Source organism: Pholcus phalangioides, unplaced genomic scaffold, assembly GCF_987345545.1.
Source record: "Pholcus phalangioides strain wild (caught in Gottingen) unplaced genomic scaffold, Ppha-v1.0 ptg000008l_1, whole genome shotgun sequence".
Taxonomy (NCBI): domain Eukaryota; kingdom Metazoa; phylum Arthropoda; class Arachnida; order Araneae; family Pholcidae; genus Pholcus; species Pholcus phalangioides.
The window spans coordinates 42,529,062-42,556,806 of NW_028301601.1; the positions used below are offsets into that span (position 1 = coordinate 42,529,062).

Genomic DNA, 27,745 nt, shown 5'->3' on the forward strand with positions numbered 1-27,745 from the left:
ATTTCCTATTTCGCAGATCGTTACGCTAATCAATTTATAAATTCTGGAAAATTCAAACCTGACTAATACTATCATAATGGTTCTCAACGGGTGCATCGCGATGAACTGCGACATTGATGAGTGCTTGTTCAGTTCTTTCGAAAAGTTCTTTTTTAAACGATTATAATTTCTTACCAAACTATTCTGGGGAGTACCAACTATTCTGGATAAACATTGTCATGGCAAAGGAGCCATGGGTGACCAAAGTTTGAGAACCACTGACTTATTAGGTAAGTTTGAATAAGGTTTCACAAATATCGACACAAACAATCAAATATTCACCACTATGGCCAAAATACTTCTGTCCGTGACTTGCAAAGTTCATAAGTCGAGGAGTGGCTAATTATGGTTTTTGGGGGACGCAAAATAATTTTTCGCACCAGGCTGCGAAATTCCTAAGCCTGGCCCCCTGTAAATACACTACTGCACAGGGCTCCCTGCTTAAAGGAGTCCCGCATACGTGAAAACATTTTGAAAAAAGCTAATTTTTTTTACTATATTAGGATTATTATTCTATGTTTCAAATATAGAGAAATGATGATGATCATTCGAAATAATACAACAAATAAATGACAATTATTCGCAACTCAAAGGAGCCCCACAGGTAATTTTCTCTGCTGGCTCCAAGTCTGGTAACTGTGGTACTGGAATTGACCTATAATGAGGGCCTACTGACATTTTATTTCGGGCTTGAAATTAGTTCAACAACTTGCACTATAATGCAGTTATTATAAACCATAATTAAAGCAGTAGAGGGATTAAGTGCAACCAGTTTTTCAGCTAGTTTTTATATCCTTAAGACCTTAGCTTTAGTTATTTTTTCCTTTTTTCCATGAATTATGAATGCCTTTTTTTTAGTGCCTTTTTGCTTGCCTATTTCGACCATTTTTAGTGCCTAAACTTCCGGGCTCTAATTATCACAAAGTGATTTTTCTTCTTGCACAGATTGCACATTACTGATTGCGTGACATTGTCCTCTCTTGTGTTTTAGACCACAAGAATTAGTCTTTCGGGAATGCATATACTTTTACTTCTGGACATTATAGCATTGACTTCAGGATCAGAACAAGGCTTGTGGATTTTCTCCATCTGTCTTCCGCTAATCTCACAAGTATGTATGCTATAAACCTATAAACCGCTTTGCTTACTGTAAGATCAGGTTCTCGTATCAGTCTTTCTTGCAGATTAGAATCATGGACAACCAAGACAATCCTTTCTCGAATTAAGCTGTTTTCTTGTTCTCCAAAGTCACATGAGGCTGCCAAAACATTCAGTTCTGTAAGGTATACATCTATACCTTGGTTATCTTTCTGAGAACATGAGAAGAACTTTAAACATTTGAACAGAACATTACATCTAGGAAAGCAGTATCTATCAAATTTTGTCAAAGCATCATCATAGTTTGTAGAACTTTTGGAAGTTTGTAGCATACTGAAATGTGTTCAATACACTCACTCCTTCATCACCAATGAGGTTCAACAAAATGGCAATTTCACCTCATCAGGCTTCTCAATCTTCTCAGAAGTAAGCATGAAATTCTTGAACATTTGTTTCCATTTCATCTACTGTTCAGAGAGGTTTGTGGAACTGAACACCAACTCTTCAGGTGGCTTAAAGCTCTCCATCTTTTGGTTAAGTGGAATTTTAAATTCTGGAACACCACAGTTCCCAGCAGCACCAGACATCTAAGACGCAATAAACATGGGTGCTTGAGTTCTATCTCGATTTATCTTAGGAGACTCTTCCTTCCTGACACTGTCCTAAACTACTGACATAACTATTGTTAATCTAGTAGTCCCCCAATAGTATTTCACTTAATCTTGTTCACCCCTCAGAGTGTGTATTGTTACATATGTGTGGCAACATTCTTTTTGTTTACCTTTTGTAGTTTTGTATTCTCTTTGTCTTTCCTTATGAAGGTACTACCATTTTTCCTGTCTAAATAAAATGTTTGAAGTTACTTTAGGTTACGGGGACCAGTGCTCGCTTAATGCAAGTTAGTGAGTCTGAATAAATATATCAAAATGGAAACCACCAGAGTTTCAAGTTGTATACAGCCACTATCCAAAGAAAACTATGACACCTGGAAGGTTCAGGCACAAGCTTTACTTATTAAAAGTAAACTGTGGAATTATGTGAATGGGAAAATCACAGAACCAGCTGAAGATGAGGAGAGACAAAAATGGCTTGACAAAGATCTAGAGGCAAGATCTGATTTGTTGCTTATCATCAGCCCTACAGAACTGAAACAAGTAAAAAATTTTGTTACATCCAAAGATGTATGGGATACACTAAAAGGTATCTATCAAAGTTCTGGTCCTGCAAGAAAAGCAACTTTGTTGAAAAAAATTGATATTATTAAAGATGCAAGAGAAAGCTGGTGCAAGAGAGCATCTCAATGCATTTATGGACAGTGTAGACAAATTGATAGATATGGATGTTACAATCCATGATGACCTGCTATGTGTAATGATGTTATGCAGTCTTCCAGAATCATTCGAGAACTTTTGGGTTGCAATAGAGAGCAGAGATGAATTGCCACGACCAGAAGACCTGAAAATAAAGATAATTGAGGAAAGTGAAGCAAGGAGCTCACATTCCAAGGCTGAAAGGCAACCTGAAGATGCATTTTATGGAAAAGGGAAACCACACCACAGGTTTCGGCATACAAAAGTATTATCAAGTGAAAAAGAAACATGATTTTGATGCCACAAGTGCCAAAAGCCTGGACATTTTGCTCGGGACTGCTGGTCAAAGAATGTGAAAAAAGATAACTCTTCCTTCAAAGCAGAAGAGAAGTGTCTGTCATCACTTGTAGACAAACCACAAGCTAAATCATCCTGGTGTTTAGATAGTGGAAGCACATCTCACATGTGTTGTGATGACTCCAGTTTCAAAAATCTCATCGAGGACCATGATACTGGAATGATAAATCTAGCGGTTGTAGGTCAAAACACCAAATTTCAAGGAAAGGGAACTATAGAACACAAATCCAACAGAGACTCTACAGTTACATTGAAAAATACGCTGTATGTTCCTGAACTGGTGACAAATTTATTATCTGTGAACAAAATCACTGAATATGGAGGAACTGTCATTTTCAAAAGGAATGAAGCTCTTGTTAAAAACCAAAAAGGAGAAATAGCTTTGATTGTACCCAAGAAAAATGGTCTGTACACATATGATGCTAGTAATCGACCAGAAAATTCAAGGTATACAGCAGAATCCAAGATCATGACCTGGCACAAGAAACTAGGTCATATCAATGAAGTCGAAGTGAAATCTGCACAAAGAAACAATGCAGTTCAAAGAATGCATTTTAATCTGAACGAAAAACTGAATGACTGTGAAGCATGTATTCAAGGAAAGATGACAAAAGTCCCATTTGAGAGAACAGATCCAAAAGAACTGGACTTGTTAGAGATGGTGCATTCAGATGTTTGTGGGCCGATGCGAGTAACATCTCCTGGCAGATCAAAATACTTTGTAACTTTTATTGATGAAAGTTAAAGATATTGTAAAGTGTACTTCCTGAAACACAAAAATGAAGTGCTGAAATTCTTCAAAGAATATAAAAATGAAGTTGAAAATCATACTGGCAAAAAAATCAAACATTTGCAGAGTGACAATGGAATTGGAGAATACTGTAGTACTGAATTCAATGATTTCCTAAAAGCATGTGGAATCAAGAGAAGATTATCTGCACCATATACGCCAGAACAAAATGGTCTAGCTGAGAGGAAAAACAGAACTCTTCTAGATAAAGCAAGATGCATGCTAATTGAATCTAAAGCTCCACCTTCACTTTGGGCTGAAGCCATCAATACTGCAAATTATTTATGTAACAGAACGCCTTCAAGAGTGATTAAGCATAAAACACCTTTTGAAAGATGGACTGGAAGAATTCCATCGGTAAAGCATCTACAAGTTTTTGGATCAAAGACTTATGTCCTAGACAAGAAAAGAAAAAAAGGGAAGTTCGATCCAAGAGGTAATGTTTGCATGTTTGTAGGTTATGCTGAATATTCAAAAGTTTATAGAATATGGATGAATAACAAAAAGCAGATAAAAATAGCCAGAGATGTGAAAGTATTGAACACTTTCTACAATGACAAGAACTCAAATAATGTTGACGACCTTCTAGAAAGAAAAGAAAAAATGTCCAACAAAACAGAATTTCAAGTTCCTGTCTCAAATGAAAATATAGGTGAAGTATTTGATGGTGTGTTAAACTCTGATCAAGATGAATCCTCAGAATCTGATGAAAATCAACATATTGATGGAGATGATAAAGACCCCAAAGCAGAATGTGCCAAAATCTGTGACATACGTCGCAGAACAATTAGCGCTACTGCAGAACAATTTGGAAGAATTTAAGAGAAAGTGCAAAAAAACACTATTACATTTATTGGAATTTTTACCGCAGAACATTTCAAGTCAGGAGGGCTTGTCGCAGAACAGTGCTAAACATTCTGCTTTGGGGATAAAGACCAACCTGATGGAATTGAAGATAAGAATGAAACTAGAATCCAAAGAACAAGAAGACAGCCGATTTGGTTCAATGACTATGAAATGTCAGCTTATTGTGAATTGAAAGAAGCACTCAAAGGTCCTGATGCTCAGTTATGGATTGATGCTATGAAAAAAGAAATTATTTCACATTTAAAAAATGATACTTTTGAAATTGTTCAAAAGCAAAATTCGACGAACATTATTGGATGTAAGATGGTTCTGAAGAACAAGTACAAGTCTAATGGAGATCTTGAGAGAAGAAAAGCTCGCTTAGTTGCAAAAGGTTATGACCAGCGCCCAGAACTAGATTACAATAAAGCATATGCTCCTGTAGCGAAGTTAAGTTCAATTAGGCTATTACTGGCCTTAGCTGTTGAAGAAGATTTGTATTTGCATCAACTAAATGTTTCTACAGCATTTCTAAATGGAGAAATTGTTGAGGACATTTTCATGGAAAAACCAGAGAAGCTTGAAAAACTTGTCTTTGAAATAATGCTGGAACACAGCTCAGACACTGATCAAACAGTCTTCGTGAAAGCCAGAAAGATGCTTTCTGATCTGAGGAATGATGAAACACATAAAGTCTGTCATTTGAAAAAGGCATTATATGGACTGAAACAAGCAAGTCATCAATGGTTGACAAAAAACTCAAGGAACTTGGGTTTCAATCACTAAATGCTGATCCATGTCTATAATCTTCATTGAAAGGGGGAGAGAAAACTATTGTTGCAATATATGTGGATGATCTCATTATAGCCACGAATAAGGTCCAACAATTTGAAAAATTGAAAATTGAACTTATGAAATCCTTCGAAATGCATGACTTAGGTGAACTCCAGTACTGTCTTGGAATCGAATTCAAACATAAAGATGGAAAGACAATAATGTCTCAACAAAAGTACATTACAAGTATTCTTGAAAGATTTGGAATGTCAGAATGTAAGCCAATATCTACTCCGATGGAATCATCTCTCAAACTGTCAAAAGAAAAAAATATAACATCTGAATATCCATATCAAAGCCTTATTGGTTCACTTATGTATTTATCTGTAGGTACTCGACCTGACATCACATACGCTGCTAGCTATTTGGGCCAATACAATAATTGCCATGAAAAATCACATTGGATGGCAGTGAAAAGAATTCTCAGATATTTACAAGGTACCAAGAATCTATCATTAGTATACCAAAAGACTGGGAAGATGATAGTTGGATATGCTGATGCAACATGGGCTTCATGTAGTGAAGATTGTAAGTCCTACACTGGTTACTATTTCAAGTTTGGAGGTTCTGCTATATCATGGGAATCAAGGAAACAGAGAACCGTGGCTCTGTCATCATGTGAAGCTCAATATATGTCCCTTACAGAAGCGATTCATCTGAAAGAACTGATAAATGAATTGGGACTGAATCAAAGCCAGATAATTATATATAATGACAATAAATCAGCAAACAACATGTGAAGAAATCCAGTTGTTAGTTCAAAATCGAAACATGTTAACATCAAAGAACATTTTATTCGAGAAAAGGTGGCATCTGGTGATGTATCAGTGAAGTACAAGCCCACTGAAGAAATGGAAGCAGACATTTTGACAGAAAGTTTAACACCTCAAAAATTGTTCACGTTTCGAAAAATGTTAGGACTCAATTGACTCTTCAGTGTGAGGGGGAGTATTGTTAATCTAGTAGTCCCCCAATAGTATTTCACTTAATCTTGTTCACCCCTCAGAGTGTGTATTATGTTACATATGTGTGGCAACGTTCTTTTTGTTTACCTTTTGTAGTTTTGTATTCTCTTTGTCTTTCCTTTTGAAGGTACTACCATTTTTCCTGTCTAAATAAAATGTTTGAAGTTACTACATTACAAGTCACTTTGTATTATTATTGTTGCATTATTGAGCCAGGTACCATGTACATTATTTTAAGTAAGTAAAATTGGATCCCTGTTCAGGAAATTCTGTCCTCTCATATCATAACAGCTACCTCTCTCTTTAGCCTTTACAGTAGCTATGCATGATAATTAATAAACATGCTTATAACTAAATACATGATATCCCTCTTTTAAGCATATGTATATATACATATATATAGTGGATTCTGCTTATGTTTTTCAAAAAACTGTCATGAAAAAAACATTGTAAGTGAGAAAACAATTTAAACAGGAAATCTTAATGAGAATTATGTACAGCTGAGACCACGAAAATAAGTTTTACTAAGCGGGAAAACATTATAAGCAGGATCAACTGTAACTAAATACATCACACAAAGGATTCATACAACAGAAGTAAAAGAAAAAACAAGAACCTTGAACAAGTGTTCAACTGGAAAAGGAATATTCTGACAAAAATCCATCAGTTGCTGAATCATGCTTTCTTCTTTGTTACTCCCTGATTTACCTAAAACAAAATATTAATTTCAAACAACAACCTATACAATTTTAAACTATTTTCATGCTTGAAAAAATAAATAAATAAAAGAGCTTCATTTCTTTTTATCCAAAACAAATAATCTATTGAGAAAGTTTTAACTATTATTACCAATAGAAAAAAAGTTTCTCGGGGCAGGGTCTATTGAAATGAATTCTCTTCTCAAAATTTTCTCCATGCTAGTGATTGGTACCATCAAGAGAGGTGGAAGTGATGGCACCTTGTTCTTTCATTTCTGGCTCTATTTTTTTCCCTCTTGAAACATACTCTTTTAACCCTTAACTGGCATTGTGAGAGTTTTGTGCATAACGGGTGTTGTGGTGCCACTTCGTACTTCAGCAAGTATTAATGCTTTAAAAAACAGCAAAAAGAGTTTTCATAAAAGCAATGTGTTTTTGCATGACTTTATTCATCAATTATCACTAAATAATTTATAATTTTTCAACTTTCATTATTTTCTCAAAATGATCTTTCACTTAGACATACATGTGGAAGAAATGGAGAGATAAAAGACTTTTGTAGTTTTTTTTAATTAGATTATTCAAGTTTTTCTAATGCTCAACTTCGGATATTCAATGATGTACAATTAATTTGAAATCATCGACAAAACAACTAATGCTCTTCTGAGACTGCATTTTGATCTGAAAACTTTGACTGTCAGACAAAAAATACTTTATGCAAATGGTGTGTGGTGGAAATCATTTCGTACCCTACAGAAACTTCAACAAATGATATAAAGGAAAGAAAAAGAAAAATTATATAAATTTGCCAAACACGTGTAAACAACAAGCTTGAAAGGTGCTGATAACAAGATGGACCCAGGGATGGTCTTAGGGCAGTGCGATCGGTGCAATTGCACCGGGTTCCAAATGAGAAGGGGCGCCAAAATGCATTAAATATACATTACTAGAAAAATATCTTTAAGATACGTATTTATAAAAAAATAACTATAAAATATACATGAAAAATGGCAGATGAGGAAATTTTTTTTTTGTCCAAAAAAACAAAAAGGTATGAGTGTGTGGGGCTTGCCATCAAGATAAAACCCGACAGATGGCAGCACGGATACTGGCAGAAGGAGAAAGTCTTTCTGTGAGGACACAATATATATGTCGACACCACTAATATACGAATGTTGATAGTTTTTCGTCTTCAACCGTTGAGTTCGCCATGTGCCATCGACGCCGTTGCATTTCTCTTTGTGTGTATAAATATGTTTTAATAAATAAAAATATTCATTCCCATGCCGCTCTCGCCTCAGTGGTGACCACAGGACTCGAAACACGTACCATCGACATCAATTGAAACGACATTGAGGCCAGGACTTGTGGACAATTTGTGACGTTTCTGATTTCATTTTCCAACCTCTGGAAACAAATAAATACGAGCCATTGAAACAAAGATTAATCTCAGAATTTGCTGGTTCGGAAGCCACACGAATACGTAAACTTTTGGGGGACCTACAGTTGGGCGACAACAAACCGTCATTTCTGCTCCGTTAAATGCGAGAGTTATCAAGGGACAAAATTGATGATGACTTTTTGAAGAACCTATGGCTCCAGCGGTTGCCTACGACCATTCAATCTATTCTTTCCGCCTCCACCGAGGAGTTGACGCAGCTTGCCACGCTGGCAGATAAAATCCATGAAGTTGCTGTTGATCCACGAGTGACGTATTCTCTCGCGACCGATAACAAATCTTCAAATGCTGTTGCCGTGATTTTACCTCTCATAGCGGACTTGCAAAAACAAGTTTCCAAATTGACAGAGTAGGTTAATCATCTAAAATTTCGATGCTCACGATCGACCTCTCGTGACCGACGTTCATTTTCTAGGGGCTCCAATATGTCGCAACAGCCACATCAAAATTTTGCATCTGAACTAAGCAACAGACACTGTTATTATCATGCCTGTTTCCAAAATTTAGCTCGCAAATGCAGAGATCCTTGCAATTTCTCTACGTTGGGAAACGACACTGGCTCACCAATCAGCAGCCAGTGGGTGGTAGCTTACCTCTTTTCATAAGTCACAGGCTACACGTTTACGACAATACCACAAATCGTTGATATTTGATCGATACCGGTAGTGACATATCATGCGTTCCGGTAGGTCGTAACTCACAAAATCACAATCTCGATCCACTCGAACTGTATGCCCGATCAATCCAGGATGGAAACTTATGGTACCGAACTCATTAACTTAGACCTTGGGCTCAGGAGGTGATTCAAGTGGAACTTTATCATCGCGCAAGTAGCCGTTCCCATAATTGGTGCTGATTTTCTTCGACATTTTGGCCTCTTGGTCGATCTCAAAAAGAAACATCTGGTCGACTCTATCACCAACCTCAGCATCTCCGGCATATCTCAAGCTTGTTCCCAGTGTACTGTTCGTGTGATTGACGACTCCTCTCGCTACCATTCCATTTTGAAGGAGTTTTCAGAGTTAACTAATCAATCTGAAACTTTTCGCTCTGTGAAACACAACACCGTTCATTATATTCAGACCACTGGCCCGCCCATACACAGCCAGCCTCGAAGGTTGAATCCGCAGGTGCTTGATACAGTTAAAAAAGAATTTGAGTACATGGTAGAACAGGGCATTCAAAAGCTCTTGGGCCTCCCCATTACACATTGTGCCGAAAGCTAATGATGCAATCCATCCTGTCAGAGATTATCGACGGCTGAATGCGCAAACCGTTCCTGACCGTTATCCGATACCTCATCTCCAGGACTTTTCACATGCTCTTCATGGTATGAACATCTTTTCTAAATTAGACATCTTACGAGCATACCACGCTATTCCAGTCAACGAACCGGACATTCACTAAACCGCTATCATCACTCCTTTTTGACTGTTCGAGTTTCTGTTCCTGAATTTCGGTCTGGGCAATGCTGCCCAGTCCTTTCAACGTTTCATCAATGAAATTCTCCGTGACGTTCCAAACTGTTTCGCATGTATCCCATCTCCGATGAATTTTTCAACAGCTAGACCAATATGGTATAAAACTCAACGTATCCAAGTGTGAATTCGGAGTGTCAGAACTTTCGTTTCTCGGCCATAAGGTTTCTACAGCGGGCGAAAAAGTACCCGAAAAAGTACAAGTCATCCTAGACTATCCATTGCCGAAGACCATCAAAGATCTGAGACAATTTCTAGGACTTTTAAATTTTTTATCGAAGGTTCTTTCCACACGCTGCACACAAACAAGCCAGATTAACTGCTTTTCTCAAAGGCTCTAATAAAAACGAAAAAAAGGATATACCTTGGACAGAAGAAGATCGACAGGTGTTCACAGAAACCAAGCAGCAGTTAGCTCAGGCGACACTACTCATGCACCCTAATCCAGACGCTCAGATTGTTGGCAAAGTGTGGTTATGCGTGAGTACAGACGGAAAGAATACGAGAATAATGATCGGCAAAATAACGGATTTATTTAACGACAGCATATTGATATCCACTAGAAATCATTGAAAACTAAAGTCCATATTACGTCTAACATAACTGATGAGACAACGCAAACATAACACTAAGACAAGAACCACAAAAAACAGGATCCCAAACAGTTCATATATATACACATTACAAACATGTGCGATCACGTCACGATTTGCATATCGGATCGTGATCGATCCAGTTACAGTTGAGTTCCTTTAATTTGCATGAAAAAGAAATAAACCTAACACAGATAGCCTTGTGTGTTGATGCATCGGATTACGCTATTGGGGGCGCACTTCACCAAATCACCAACAATAAACTCGAGCCACTCAGTTTCTTGACAAAAAACTGAGTGAGACCAAAACAAAAGTACAGCGCCTATGACTGAGAATTGCTTGCTGCGTTCGCTGTTACAAAACATTTCCAGTTCATGCTTGAAGGAAGGCAATTTTGCATACTCACAGACCATAGGCCATTGACGTTTGCCTTCAATCAAAAACCGGAAAAAACTTCACGACATCTTTCGTCCATTTCACAATTTACGATTGACATTCGTTACGTGAAAGGTTCTGACAATCAGGTTGCTGATGCTCTCTCCCGAATAAATGTGATCGAACTTTCCAGCCAAATCGATTATGAAGCAATTGCTCAAGCACAGGTGACCGATCCAGAGTTGCCCGAGTTGCAGACGAATTCTTCATTGCAGCTTCAGAAACTTCTCCTAGTTGGAACTTCAATCAAAATTTTATGCGACATCTCCGACGGAAGAGTCAGACCGTATATACCAAAGGACTTTCGACTACAAGTCTTCAAGGTAACTCACGGACTCTCGCATCCAGGAGTGAAAGCAACGCAATGACTCATCACTGAGCGCTTCGTCTGGCCGTCGGTCAAGAAAGACTGTAAAATATGGGTGACATCATGCATACCATGTCAACAGGCCAAAGTGCAACATCACACGATCAGCGACTCAGGAGCATTCTTGCTGCCGAACACAAGATTCGACCACGTACATATAGATATCATCAGACCACTTCCACCAAGAAAGGGCAACCGATACGCAATAATGATGATTGACGGATTCACACGCTGGCCGGAAGTAGTGCCTGTTGCAGATATCTTGGTGGAAACCGTTGCAAGATCTTTTGTGTCAACTTGGGTTTCCCGATTCGGCGTACCTAGCAGAATCACCACCGATAGAGGTCGCCAGTTTGAGGCACAGTTATTCCAAGAACTGGCGCAGCTGCTAGGAATACAACAAATTCAAACAACATCGTTTCATCCTCAAGGCAATGGCCTTGAGGAGGCTTCTGGGGCTAATAAAACGTGGAGCGGTGTTAACAAAAAATTCATAATAATATCACTTCATTGGTGATCAGAATATGGCTTCGTTTTTGAACAGTTCCCTAACTAGTGAATATATAGTCGAACGATTGTATAAATATTTCACATGACATAGGATTGTCATGTGTCTCAATACAAGTTTTATTTTTACAGCACACTGGAAAAATATTTGCATAACCCTTCATCCTAATCAGTCCTCAGTCTGCATCATTTTTCTGAATATGAAAAATGTAAAAATTCCATACGAACATAAAACACATGGTGCAAAAGCGAAATGTAAACGGGTCCAAGTGGATGTCGAAGAAATTAGGTACAATGTTCAAAATCAGATGCGTAAGCTTGCACTTCCATCGGCCACTAAAGGCAGCTCTGAAGTGCCACCTCACTGACCGATGGGTGGATGTCTTACCAATTGTTCTCCTTGGCCTCTGCTCAACCTATCAACCTATCATTTTTTTAAAATGACGCACCTTCGAGACAACTTTTGAAAGCACAATGCAAAATGTGTAAATTACAAGATCCGATGTAAATAAGGCAAGGTGAACCAGATAGTTTTACTGCGTTGCTCATCATTTTTTTAATTTTTCTGTTTTGTTCACATTTTACTGTTCAATGCCAGTGTAATCATTTTTGACAAATGAAGCAATTCTATTTCTAACTCTTTGCTGAGCACATTGCAAATATCGTTTATGCCTCTTCATGCCTTTAAAAATACAGAAGACAACTGAATGCTATTGGGTAGCAGCAGGATCACCAAACCTAGAATAGGCCTATGTATCCAACTGCTTTGAAATGCAAACTGTTGTTTCACCTATTTGCACCGTAATTTTGAATGATGAATGTTAGTTACTGTCCAAGACCATGAAGTAATAAATACAAAATTATTTTTCCACGCAGACAGAAGTTTTTAATGACTACTATACTTGTTGAACCCTCAAACTAAGCAAATGAAAAATTAATCAATCAAATGGTCCACATACCTCCCCCCCTCCTCTAAATTACCTTAAAAATTATACAATTTCTGCTTTGGCAGAATAATTAATTGCATTCTCCAACATTTGTAACATTTGGCAATATATCAATAATTTCCTGCTCAATTAAAATCAATTACACAAATTTTGTCGATAGGATTTGGTAAAAAAGTAGGAAAAGTAACACAAAAACTAGAAAGTAGGATAAAACCGAGAAAGTAGGACAAAAGTAGAACATTTTACCAAAAAGTAGGAAAGTAGGACGAGTGGGAGCCCTGCAGAAGTGAAAAGGCTAAAAAAAGTAGGAAAAGTTATTTGTGCCCTCTCTCTAGGAGGAGCGCCAAATCCAAGGTAAAAGGCCAAAAGAAATTCGACATGACTGTTCCTTTGACCTTTGAACGCATCAAAACAAAACAATTGAAACAAACTTTTTTTTTAAATTGGGGGGGGGGTCAGGGGGCTCAAAAATAAGTATCACTCGGGTAGAGATTTTGTCTCAAGCCGTCCCTGAGTGCAACGTATGCGTGTGTGGAAAATTTTAACAAACCCTACATATACACAACTGAACATCTTTTTGAAGTTTCATGGATCTTGTTTCAGGTACCCAGTAAGTAACAGTAAAGCCTCCTATGAGGCTCCAAGACAGTATCTCTGTCTAGGAGGCCTTGGTAAAGTGTAGGCCACAATGGAACTTTTTTTTTCCTTTCAAGAAACTAATGAGGAACATATGTTGGAGAAATTCAATTTGATTTTTTTCCAACCAACTTTCAAGAAGGGCTGAAAACCTCAATATGAATTCGATCGAAATGAAAATCTGGTGATCCTAGTGAAATTTCCGATTTTAATTTTTGTTTGTATTAGTTTCCTATAAGATTTGTAAGAATTTTAATCATCTTAAAGTCATCTTGAAGGTAAGTCATTTCCTCGACGTAAATCTTGAATAAGAATTAAACAAAACCTATCGAATTTTGCTGCTTATAATCCGCAAATGCAAACTTCGCTAGTTTGAGGAAAAGAAGGTACCATGTCCACAGCGGTATATAACCCACATGAGAAAATTTCATTTATTAATATAAAATCGCTTTCAAGGAGGAGGGGAGATGTTTTTTAACATGGTTTTATAGAGAAAATGTCAATTTTTTACTGGCATCTGCCCAATCTGTAAATATTATAAAAATACATGTTTTTGTTAATAAATTTTTAACATAATTATAAAATGAAACCTCTTTCAGAAAAAAAACTAAACCCATAAATAAGACGCAGTGGTTTATCCGCACTAAAACCATTTCAAAGTCAAGTCTTCTCATGCAACTTCGATCTACAATAAGAAATTCATTTCCGACGTTTTGTTTTTATTTCAACGTAATTTTTTTTAAATGTATAATCTACGGACTATACACAGCAGAATAAGTAGGTTAATAGGGACGACTTCCATGGAAATATGGAAATAGAGTAGTGTACCTCACATATTCAAAACAAGGAAGGGGGGGGCAGCGGTAAATCCATTTCGCGTAAGAGAAATTTCAGATACGTATCTTCATATATTTGAAATGAGGTTTTTTTTTAAACTGATGAAATATAGAATTAAATGTATGTTACGGTAAATATGTTGAATCGGTAAAGCATATAGATAATGCATAATCACCAATCGTCTCTGTAAGTTTGATTAAATTTCACAACATTTATCACTTTTACAGGCGATTGCCCATAATCCTTTTAGACCCTGTATGCACAAACGTGCGGGTTGCTTCTTTTCACTTTAGATGTTCTTTTTTTAACCTCAGGGATGTTTAACCCAAACTTCAAGAATTGTGCGTTATCGTTGAGATTAAAGCCAAAGTCCCTGAGGTTAAAAAAAAAAATCTACACAGAGAAAAAACAACCCCTTCTCATTGCCATTTTAACACATGGGCCCACCTGGAAGCCTCAAGAGTAGAGGGCCTCACGAAAATGATATCTAGTTAAAATTTTCAAGAATATACTAGGTAGGGCCTTAGATAAACCACTTGGAAGCTGCCCCTTTCCCGGGGCCGTAGCATGCTTTCTCGGAGCAGTCTTTTCTTGAAGTCTCCTTGAAATGGTTATACTCAGAAAAAGGAGTTACAAGTGCCCCCCCCCCCATTCGGCTTGTTGCACCGCCCAAGTTGCAGGGCCCGGTGCTTTAGCTGGTGTTTGCCTGCCCCTTCTGTTTCTTAGTACTGGGTCTGTAACGGATAATTTCAAATGAAGATCATGAGTTTTACAAATATGAAAGAAATCATGCGAAAATATCACTTTAATTTAACCACTTTTATTATCATCTTAGCCCGTACGTGATGCGTGCACTAACGAATTTTACCATAAAACTCAATTAAAATAAGTATGAAGAAGATAGTTCCTTTGTGATGAGTATCCTGCCTAAATGTGTAACGTTTTGCTTTTTTAATGTTTTTTAATTAAATCAAATAAGTTGGGTTTTATGCTTGTTTACAAGTTAAATAACAGTAATCCCATTCTAGAAGAACATTTCCCGACTTCTTCGTTCCTTAATATCCACCCAAGAGGTGTGGGGGGGGGGGGATGATCATCACACCAAGAGTCTGATAATATAGAAGAATGAATCTGTCCCGTATTTTACGGGACAGTAATGACTAGCAAAAATTACCTCCTCTGACACATCACTCTGGATTTGCGTCTGGGGGGGGGGAGCACTGACTACTGTTTTGCACCGGGCTCCACTAGGACTGGCCCTGGATGGACCAGATGCATTTCTTTTTCTTTCTTAAGGCATGGCAAGCTCAGCAATGTGTGGGGTACAAAATGACCAGTTGAGTTAAACAAAATGAATCATTGTCCATTCATTTTCATCAAGATGGCAGACCCAAGTGAAGATAAGCATAAGTATACTTACACTTCAGAGGGGATTCACACAATCATACAATAATAACAACAAAGGTGAGTGCTTATACTAAATTTCAATTCCGTAAGATATTCAGATTTAGTGTTGCACATGCCAATTGATGATAGTATATGTAAATTTTTCATGACACATATAAGTTTCAGGTTCACTGGAGGTACTCTGTGCTTGGATTATAAAAGTCGCTGGATTACTGAAGTCAATTGAAAAAGCAAGCCTATTTAAGTAATATAAAATTCTGTGCACAGGCATACAGCAACAAGTTTCCCTCTTCAATATTGTAAAAAAAACCCACCAAAAAATACTTGCCTTGCTGGATGGGCCGGATTAATGCATGGCCAAATTATCGAGAGTCTACTGTAATATCAATTTCCAGAAGCACTTCAAGATATCAAAGTTTGATAATAATTTTAAAATCTCTAAAAAAAGAATTCTGGCAAAATATCGGAATGAATTTCAACAAAAAAAAATTTCTTGCCTCAAATTAAGTACTAACCTGAATGCTTGTTGAAGAGAATAAGCAATGCTACTACAATTCTGTACAACACTTTTTTTCTGTCTAGTAAGAAACAATCAATAACTCTGACCTATTTAAACAAATGCAAAAAATATATAATAACAATGAAAGCTGGATATTGAAATCATATCAATTACATAGTGAACAAATTTTGCATGAAAATGAAATAAATCACCACAGAACACACAATATCTGATTATGTGAAAGAAAAATATTTGAAACTCTCCCAACTAAGAAGATGATTCAGTGAAAACTGGAGTTTAGGTGATTTAAAAATCATTTTACACTGATTTCAAGTGCATAAGTATTACATAAAGAGTCATATAATGATAAGGAACTAACACAAACTTAAAATAATAAACCTTGAATTACCAAATATGAAAAAGGGAGACCTTTAAAAACCCATGATGTCCAACTTTGAAATATTCGTTCCAAGTTTTCATGTTTCGGAACTTCTTTCGCAAGTTGCACGTAAGCGTTTTTCTGTTTCAGATAGAAAAGATTAGCAGTGATAAATATAGTAATAAATTTTGCAAAAAAAATAACGAAAGCTATTAAAAAATGTAAAAAATTTCTTTTAACTTAATTTTTTCATAGAATAGCTGGTTTGACGTATTGGTTATACTGTAGTTTTTCAACTTTATGTTCCATCACCCCCCTCTTCAATATTTTTTGCTCATTACAGCCCCCCCCCCCACCAACTCAAGCCATCCCACATGAGCCTAAACTAAGCCCACTGCTTCTACAGCGCCTACCCTCTAGACCATTTCATTGCTACTCTTAATATACAAAACAAAGGAAGTTGCAAAAAGTTTTGAATGTAAAAAATTTTTGGATGTGAGTAACTTAAATTATATTAATAGAACTATAAAAGAGCCAAAAAATTAAAGAGTTAATAGCTTCAAAGCAAACTCTACCAAAAACTACTATGTGTATCGTAGAACAACCTTGTGAATAATTTTAAAAAAAGGTAAAAAGAAATCTATAGATAAATCCCTTATAGTGAGAACTTTTACAACTATTCAACCAAACATGCACCTATCTCATAAGGAACTTGCATTGCAGAACATTTTCAGGCCGCTGAGAGCTGGTTGCAGAACAATGCAAACTATTCTGCTTCTGGGGCTAATAAAACGTGGAGCGGTGGTAACAAAAAATTCATAATAATATCACTTCATTGGTGATCAGAATATGGCTTCGTTTTTGAACAGTTCCCTAACTAGTGAATATATAGTCAAATGATTGTATAAATATTTCACATGACATAGGATTGTCATGTGTCTCAATACAAGTTTTATTTTTACAGCACATTGGAAAAATATTTGCATAACCCTTCATCCTAATCAGTCCTCAGTCTGCATCATTTTTCTGAATATGAAAAATGTAAAAATTCCATACGAACATAAAACACATGGTGCAAAAGCGAAATGTAAACGGGTCCAAGTGGATTTCGTAGAAATTAGGTACAATGTTTGAAATCAGATGCGTAAGCTTGCACGTAAGCTTTTCCTGACGCTGAATGTAAAATGTATTATATATCAGAAGCACAAGTAAAATTAAACCTAAACAAAGTACGCACAAGAAGATGCTTGAGGAGGATGCGCCATCTACAAGGATTAAGATGCACTAAAAAAACAACTATACGCATAAGAAATGTGAGGAAAGTGCACCATCTATACGGACTATGGCGCACTACAGGACATACACGATATCAGCTTCAACCCAGCACTGGTTCCGGGGTAATTGCTCCCTCCCCCCAATTTTTTTTCCAGATTTTTATCAGATATTTTCCCTGGTCATTTTCAATTTCCTTGATTTCCCAGGTCGCCAAGAACACTGTGTTTTGAAAAAGTTTGATTTTTCTCGCTGCATTACATATGCCTATAAACTACTTTTTCTAATAAGTGCAATAAATTTTACTTATAAATTGCATTAAAAGTGGCAGTCACTAATTTTAAAAATAGGAATTTAAAAAACATAACAATTAGGGTTTTTTTTTGTTAGATAAAGTTTAATAAACATTTGTATATAAAATACTAACAGCAAATTTCTTCACTAATTTCATAACAACCGATGCTGAAACAAGGTGGGCAGCTTGAGTTTGGGAAATGTAAGCTTGCTTTTCATTCAGTAAATTATAGATACAGGAGAAGGTGGCATCTTCAGGCATATAATGCATGAATAAACTCACAAGAGGATACAAAATGGGACAATAAGTGATGTCTGGCCGAAGTTGATGAATTACATGCAATGTCTTTTCTACACTTTTACGACCTTCAGCATTCAAATGATATCTAATGCAATAAGCTGGATCCACAAAAGGTGGTAAACTGGAAGGGCAAACACCTTGATCTCCTGCAAAATAATAACAACATAATTGTAATTAATTGAAATAATATGATTAAACTCAACATCATTTTAACTGCAAAGAAGAGAATCCTTAAAAAAACTAAAAAAAAACCTCTATTGCCAGGATACTTACAATCAAATTTGACAATGATATATAGTATTGTATTTTAATATTACAGTGATATTTCGACTAACAAAGGTAATTCGTTTCAGAATTATGTTCGTTAGCTGAAATATGATTTCCCACACCTTTGTATGGGAAAATCGTTTGATTCATTCCAGCTTCTGCCCAAAATTTGAAAATAAGTTTTTAAAACACCAAGGAAAACATTTTATCAAAAACTGATTGAAGGCTAAAATGAACAGCTTCAAAAGTGGATAAATGAGAGTCTACAGGAATATGAGAGAGAGAGAGATGCTGAAGATCTTTTTATTTTCCAATATTTACACAACCAACAACAGCTTTATAATCTACTGTGGGGACCCTGTCAAAGCCGACCACAGAGTCAAGATTGTCAACAATGTATAGTTAGTTGTGAATGGAATAATAATAAAGAGAACGCGCTTGTGAATGGCAGTAGTGGTTGTTATTGAAGAAAATGTTTTTATTTTATTTTACTTTGTAGTCTTTTTAGTCCTCTCATATACATTTGAATTAAATATATTTTTACACAAGAGATGTCATCGCTCCTCCTTCCATCCACGCACTTATAATTTGTGACCCAGATGTGATCAGTCATGAGTCTAATATATTTTGCTATATAACTGCACTACCGCTATGTTTTTTTTCGACATTTTTTTTATTCATCTCAAACTTCAATATGGATCAGGAATTGACTAATGTTGATCACAACCCGATCAACATTAGTCAACATTAAAAGTTAATTCACGATCTTGACTCGTTATGTTGGATTGATTTCATAATGATCATTTTGATCCCAGGTGTGACAAGATGAATTCGTCACAACAGCGATTCTGATGATTGGTGCGAAAATTCAGCTCATGATGCAGCTATTTTATGATAATGCGTGCTTTCCTATCATAGAAGGCATCAAGGCATAAAAACAATAAAAAAAATCTTTGTTATCTGAAAAATTCACAAACAAGGCCTTCGTTAGGTATCACTGTATATACAGAATCAATTTTTTTAAACACTTGTTACAATTTTACATCTAATTCAGAAAATGTCAACCATTATTTATTCCCAAGTATTGCTCGAATTATGGACAGAATTAGATGACATCTAATCCCGTGCAATTGTGGAGAAGTGTACATAGGCACTACAAAAAGATTGTGCTCGATTAATCTGGTCGATATCTAATGAAATTGTAGACTGGGTCAGGTTGACAAGTCAGCTGTAGGAGAGCATGCTTTGACCAAGGGTCACAAAATTCTTTTCACAAACATCCAAGTGCTATTCAACAACATGAGATATTTTCCACACATTTTTAGAGAAGCAATCGAAATTTAAAAGCACAAGAACTGCTTCAACAGAAAGGAAGAGGATGAAAATCAACAGTGCTGGGTTTCCCATTTTAAAAATGACGAGATTGAAACCCAAGCATCATCCGGAGCCCTTAGTAACAACTTCGGCCAATGGGGAAAACAGACTGGCTCAGCAGACCAATCCCGATGAGGCAGTGCGACTCAAGCGGGGAGAAGGCGCAAGTAGTTGCCTTTTGCCGCCGTTACCTAATTCTTGAAAATGTTTGTCACTCGTGTGGATGAAACGTTGAAAGACAAAAACTGTATTTCACGTCGGCCAAAAAACCTGAAAACTTTTAAACTTAATTCTAATTTACACGATTGCTATGAAAGCCTTTTTTGTTTCACACAATAGAACGTTGAAGCTGACTATCTGACTTTTCTTAAAATACTTCTGGGAATACTGTGGCAAATTTTTATATTTCTATGTTAATTATCAAATTGAATAATCATAGAAATACCTGGAACTGCCAACAGGGGACATTTTGACCCCATGAGAAAAATGATTTATTTTAATGTAAATATCTGTAAATGATTCATGAAACGAGTATTGGGGACCACCACACATTCACAAACAAGGCCTTCGTTAGGTATCACTGTATATACAGAATCAATTTTTTTAAACACTTGTTACAATTTTACATCTAATTCAGAAAATGTCAACCAATATTTATTCCCAAGTATTAATGCATCATAAAATTTACGACTTATTTTTCCACTCTAGATGCTCTTTGCCCCTTTCAGTAGCTCAATACGTTTCTTGTCTATAAGTGCATCCTGTTCCACAGAAAGTGATACACACAACACAAAATATTATCAGTAAATTTTTAATTTATGAAAAAAATTTCAATTTTAATACAACTTTTTAAAATTAGTTTGTAGTTACATTTACACAGATATTCAGCCAAATGGCTAGCCATTATTTGGTCAAACCGAATATTCAGCAAATGTACTTAATAGCAGCCAAATATTCGTCTCATCTCTAAAAAATACCAACGTACCTAAATGTCATTTTCAGAATGTTAACAATGTAACCCAAATATAAATTAATTTTGTTGTAATTTCAAGTAAGGAAATTACCATTTTATATTTGATCAGAAGAGTATTCAACCAAACATCAAAAAGGAGGTAAATAACAAATCAACAAAACTAGCCCCCACCCATCAAAAAAATCAAATGAAATTTCTGATACTTTCAAACATTTTTCAGTGTTGCTAAATATTTAAATGTATGTAATGCTGCACCAGGTTATGTTAAGACAATTAGCACTTATGGAAAATGAATAATCAGAGAACAACAACACTAGAGATGTAACCCAAATATAAATTAATTTTGTTGTAATTTCAAGTAAGGAAATTACCATTTTATATTTGATCAGAAGAGTATTCAACCCAACATCAAAAAGGAGGTAAATAACAAATCACATTCAACTAAGATTATGTCCATAGCTCATGGTAGTGAATATGATAAATCTTCAATAAATTATATATATTTAATTAACTGAACATAACTGTGGACCAGGAACTTGAATTCGAATGATAATGTGTTGGTTTTGTGTAGTGATAATGTTTGAAGAAAGCCAACATTACAAGACTGATGATGTCGTTATGAATGTTTTTATCTTCACTGTTATTTTTATTGCAAAATATGCGTGGTGCACAAATTATGTATGAGTAAAAATAATTAATTGGTTTAGTGAAGAGATGAAAGGTTATATAAATTTTTCCGCATATATCAGACTTTTCAACTTTATTGGGGAATTATACATAGTATCTGGTAAAAAGGAAAAATGTAATCAAATTTAATCAAACATTTTCTATTGAGACGATTGGTGATTATGAATAATCACCAGTGTATCACTTTTAAAGTGATAAAAACATATATTAACCAATTGCATCCAAAGCAAAACATCATATAAATATGAAAGTCGTATAAACGAGGCCCCCTGTATATCGTACCTCCCATTAGTGAACACTCTCAGTTTGCAGACTAAATTTTTTGTCCCATGAGTGTCCTTTACTGAGAGGATCTACTGTATACAGAAATAGCCAGTCAGAACATTTCGGAGCCAAACAGTACCGCACTAGAGAGACTTCTTGTATGGTGTTGGATGAAAGAGACATTTGTCGGGAGATGAACAAGGAATTTAACCTTGTGTTGGGGGAATCGCCTAAAGAAAGGAAAGTCAATTGTGAAATGGTGATTAAGAATGAAAAGATCCTTAACAGAAAAAGAACAAATTTTTTTCACAAACCAGCTTCTCTAGAGATAGGTGACACTTTTTGGAAATTCAAGAAAGGAGGTATGTTGAAATGAATTAAGTATTGAATAGCATTTCAACACCGAAAAGTATTATATTAACCCGCTCTTATATATTTATCTACTTGTGCTTTCCCTTCAAAATTATTTTAATGTAAAAATTTGCTAGAGTGAAAATACTGTCATAATAAATCAGTCATAAAAATGCTGCCCCTTGTGGTCTAATGCCTTGTGTGCCACACAATAAAATATAATCAGTAAGTTGTTAATTTATGTGAAAAATTCCAATTAATACAGTTTTTAAAATAAGTTTTTTGTGCTTAAATTTACACAGATATTTGGCCAAATACTGAATAGCAGCGAAATATTCATCCCACCTCCAGGGCCATCTTAAAAACATCATGGGCCCCTGGGCCAAGTGATTTTTTTGAGAGGTCTCTTTGGAAAATTCTTAAAAAATTCAACTACTCATTTTTCTGAGGTGCCCGGGTGGGCCCATGCGTTAAGACGGCTTTGCCCATCTCTAGTGTTGTTGTTCTCTGATTATTCATTTTCCATAAGTGCTAATTGTCTTAACATAACCTGGTGCAGCATTACATACATTTAAATATTTAGCAACACTGAAAAATGTTTGAAAGTATCAGAAATTTCATTTGATTTTTTTGATGGGTGGGGGCTAGTTTTGTTGATTTGTTATTTACCTCCTTTTTGATGTTTGGTTGAATACTCTTCTGATCAAATATAAAATGGTAATTTCCTTACTTGAAATTACAACAAAATTAATTTATATTTGGGTTACATTGTTAACATTCTGAAAATGACATTTAGGTACGTTGGTATTTTTTAGAGATGAGACGAATATTTGGCTGCTATTAAGTACATTTGCTGAATATTCGGTTTGACCAAATAATGGCTAGCCATTTGGCTGAATATCTGTGTAAATGTAACTACAAACTAATTTTAAAAAGTTGTATTAAAATTGAAATTTTTTTCATAAATTAAAAATTTACTGATAATATTTTGTGTTGTGTGTATCACTTTCTGTGGAACAGGATGCACTTATAGACAAGAAACGTATTGAGCTACTGAAAGGGGCAAAGAGCATCTAGAGTGGAAAAATAAGTCGTAAATTTTATGATGCATTAATACTTGGGAATAAATATTGGTTGACATTTTCTGAATTAGATGTAAAATTGTAACAAGTGTTTAAAAAAATTGATTCTGTATATACAGTGATACCTAACGAAGGCCTTGTTTGTGAATGTGTGGTGGTCCCCAATACTCGTTTCATGAATCATTTACAGATATTTACATTAAAATAAATCATTTTTCTCATGGGGTCAAAATGTCCCCTGTTGGCAGTTCCAGGTATTTCTATGATTATTCAATTTGATAATTAACATAGAAATATAAAAATTTGCCACAGTATTCCCAGAAGTATTTTAAGAAAAGTCAGATAGTCAGCTTCAACGTTCTATTGTGTGAAACAAAAAAGGCTTTCATAGCAATCGTGTAAATTAGAATTAAGTTTAAAAGTTTTCAGGTTTTTTGGCCGACGTGAAATACAGTTTTTGTCTTTCAACGTTTCATCCACACGAGTGACAAACATTTTCAAGAATTAGGTAACGGCGGCAAAAGGCAACTACTTGCGCCTTCTCCCCGCTTGAGTCGCACTGCCTCATCGGGATTGGTCTGCTGAGCCAGTCTGTTTTCCCCATTGGCCGAAGTTGTTACTAAGGGCTCCGGATGATGCTTGGGTTTCAATCTCGTCATTTTTAAAATGGGAAACCCAGCACTGTTGATTTTCATCCTCTTCCTTTCTGTTGAAGCAGTTCTTGTGCTTTTAAATTTCGATTGCTTCTCTAAAAATGTGTGGAAAATATCTCATGTTGTTGAATAGCACTTGGATGTTTGTGAAAAGAATTTTGTGACCCTTGGTCAAAGCATGCTCTCCTACAGCTGACTTGTCAACCTGACCCAGTCTACAATTTCATTAGATATCGACCAGATTAATCGAGCACAATCTTTTTGTAGTGCCTATGTACACTTCTCCACAATTGCACGGGATTAGATGTCATCTAATTCTGTCCATAATTCGAGCAATGCAAGACAGAAATGCTTTTCCTGTCGCTGTTTCTTCTACTTTCCATGAGGTGTTTTTTGGAAGTATAGCCCTCATTACATCCCCTGTAGAGTATGCATTGGCCTGGAAGGTCCTAATCTGGTGTAATTTTTCTTTATCAAAATGTTCTGGCTCACAGATTTTTCTTGCCCTTTCCACCAGACCTTTGATCATACCTTGCTTCTGGGCAGGATGGTGATTAGACTCCTGGTGCAGGTATCTGTCCGTGTGCGTCTTTTTAAGGTGAACCGTATGGCCCAGTCTGTTACATTTTCTTGTGACCAGAACATCTAGAAACGGAAGGGTCCCCTCTTCTTCTTTCTCCATTGTGAATTTGATGTTATGATGTATATACTGTTCAGATGAACTGGGGGGGGGGGGAGTTTTTCCTCTCCATGACTCCATATAACAAATGTGTCGTCCACATACCGAAACCAGATTAACGGCTGGTAATGTGCTGTCGCCAAAGCTTGGGCCTCAAATCTTTTCATATAAAAGTTAGCCACAACAAGGCTCGAGATTCACGGAGCACTGCTACCAACAATTATGCAGAGTGGATACATCCCTGGCAAGTCTTTCGCAATACCGCGGAAAGAAAATCCAGCTTCTCGTAGCCCTATTACATGGCCTCGTTCAAACTCGGTAAGCTGATGATACTGCCTTCTTCGTCTCCTTAAAGGCATTCTTGACTCAAACGTAGCTCACAACATTCAATCTGGACAATAAATAACGCTCTCACGAAGTTTATGTCACGTATTTACAGCAAACATGAGTTGCATGATCATATTGGTGCTACTAGCGCCACTCTTACTCGTCTAGTGAAAAATTTGAATAGGCGTCATCTTTCAGATGTGCAAACATGCCTCCCAACTCTTTCTTGGAGTTGGGATTTTATTTTTTAGAGAAAAAATCGTTTATTGTTTATTATTCAATGTATGAAATTATTTATTATAGTAAAAGTTAGAAGGAATGGTGAAAATATTTATGCCATACCCAAGCAGTTGAAAGATGCATTCGCCTAGTGTCTGAAGCGTCAGAAAGTGTGTGTGGAGAAGAGACATGGCTTCATATTGAATAGGATAAAATCAAGAAGCCATATCAAACATTTTAATACTAAAAAACATTGCGACATTCAGAAATATTTAAATATTCAAATTAATGAAATTAAAAAAGCCAGTATGCAAGTTCAATTTTCATAAGTTTTATGATTTATTGCTTTGATTTTTAAATTTATACTTCATGTATTATTATAAAATTATTATTATTTATAAGTTTATACTTTAATACTTGAATACTCTGCAAAATTAATAAACATTTTTCATTAACTTACAATTTTTAATACATTTTCATAAAAAAAGTGCATTTTAAACTATTTTTGAGGTGCTTGGGCCACCAGAAGATATGAATGCATTTCAATACAAATTATGCAACATACACTGCTGGCCACCGTAAATGCAACACCCTGAAGGAAGCATGCAAATAATATGAAATTTACAACATGCATTAGCGGAGGTGAGATATGCAAATGATTAGAATTTCAGCGCAGACGCACATCACGCGCGCCTGTGGCGCCACTTCAAAGCGCTATTTAAGGCTTGGAGATTTCGACGATTTGAAGTACGGCAATTGTGTTTTTCTTGTGGTTTTTTCAAAAAACCGATCAATTATGCTTCGTAGAAAACAGCGATCATCTTTTGATTAAGTATCCGAGTTCGACAGAGGAAGGATAGTGGCCTACCAAGATTGTGGATTATCTTTCAGGGAAATCGGTAGTCGCGTTGGACGAAACCAAACAACTGTAATGCGGATATGTGATCGTTGGATGCAGGAGGGTACGATGGGCCGACGTGTTCGATCACATCCACCTCAGTGCACCACTTCACGTGATGACAGGCGTATTGTGCGTATGGCAGTGACGGATCGTTCAGCCACATCACGAACCATAGCACAGCACATTCAGTCTGTACCGCATCATCCAGTGTCTGCGCGTACCATTCGACGCCGTTTACAGCAGAGTGGTCTGTCCGCAAGATGTCCATTGCTTCGTCTACCCTTGACGCAGAACCACAGAAGTCTCAGCCGCCAATGGTGCGATGAAAGAAGGATGTCGACGGCACAATGGAATGAAATTGTCTTTACTGACGAGTCACGCTTCTGTCTGCAACACCACGATAGTCGGATTCAAGTCTGGAGACACCGTGGAGAGAGGATGCTGAACAGCTGCGTTATGCACCGCCACACTGGTCCTGCACCGGGTATTATGGTATGGGGCGGTATTGGATATCACTCTCTCACTCCTCTAGTACGCATTGCCGGTACTTTAAAAAGCCAGCGCTACATCTCCGAAGTGTTGGAGCCAGTTGTCCTTCCTTACCTTCAGGGCTTGCCCACAGCCATATTTCAACAGGATAATGCGCGACCACACGTGGCACGCATTGTCCAAAGGTTCTTCGTCAATCGCCAGATTGAATTGCTTCCTTGGCCAGCTCGCTCTCCGGATCTTTCGCCGATAGAAAACATGTGGTCCATGGTTGCTCAACGATTGACCCAGATTACATCCCCAGCTGCCACACCAGATCAACTTTGGCAACGTGTGGAAGCTGCTTGGTCTGCTGTACCCCAAGAACACATCCAAAGTCTCTTTGAATCAATGCCGAGGCGTGTGGCAGCGGTGATCTCCAACAATGGCGGCTACTCTGGCTACTGATTTTGGCAGGAACCACACTTCACAGAAGTCTATAAATTTAATCATTTGATGCTTGGTCAACATGTTATCTACAAAATAAATATTGTTGCGATATCTCTTGTCTTTCTTGGTGTTGCAATTTGGGTGGCCAGCAGTGTATATATATCCGAGGCACAACTTCCCCCCCCCCCCGCCATAAGTAATTTTGAAAAATTCTTTATTTATAAATTTTCATCAAAATGTCAATTTTTAATTATTTTTGGGGTGCTTGGGGCACCGGAAGATATGAATGGATTTCAATAAAAAAAAGTTACGCAAACTAATACACCCAAGACACAACTTTCCCACCCAACGCCAAAAGCAATTTCGAAAAAAAAATTTCCTATACTTTTTGACCCACCCTAATATTTATGTTACGGTAAAAGCCCGAAGTTGGTGAAAGCCTGAAATACTCTTGTAAACGTTTTCATTGCATATATTTACCAAATCAAAGCCCGTTTTTAATGAATAAATCCGCTATCATGAACTCATTAGTTCCTGAACTCTTATTAGTTTCTTATTAATTAATAATTATAATATAATAATAAACAAATTAATTAATCAACTGCCATAAACTTATTAGTTGCTGACACTAATCAAACAATTGTTAAAATTATTTACTCCTGATGCTCAGATTAAGCAATCATCATTTACCTATTACTATAG

The 27,745-nt window shown here is 36.4% G+C and overlaps 1 protein-coding gene and 1 long non-coding RNA gene across 8 annotated transcripts in view; one reads left to right on the forward strand and one right to left on the reverse strand.

Annotated features, from left to right (window-relative positions):
• Positions 1–27,745, reverse strand: part of sky (GTPase-activating protein skywalker) — a 136,521-nt gene that overhangs the window by 73,682 nt on the left and 35,094 nt on the right. For 6 of the 7 annotated variants that reach the window (XM_089234677.1, XM_089234676.1, XM_089234675.1 and 3 more), the window contains exons 4-7: positions 18,181–18,494; positions 16,512–16,622; positions 16,119–16,209; positions 6,856–6,947 (exon numbers count right to left, since the gene is read on the reverse strand). In XM_089234677.1, the coding sequence (XP_089090803.1) occupies positions 6,856–6,947; positions 16,119–16,209; positions 16,512–16,622; positions 18,181–18,494 (608 nt within the window). The remainder of the gene's footprint in view (positions 1–6,855; positions 6,948–16,118; positions 16,210–16,511; positions 16,623–18,180; positions 18,495–27,745) is intronic. The other variant, XM_089234678.1, reaches the window with a different exon arrangement.
• LOC149084311 (uncharacterized) overlaps positions 1–27,745 on the forward strand; it is a 53,162-nt gene that overhangs the window by 7,577 nt on the left and 17,840 nt on the right. The window lies entirely within an intron of this gene.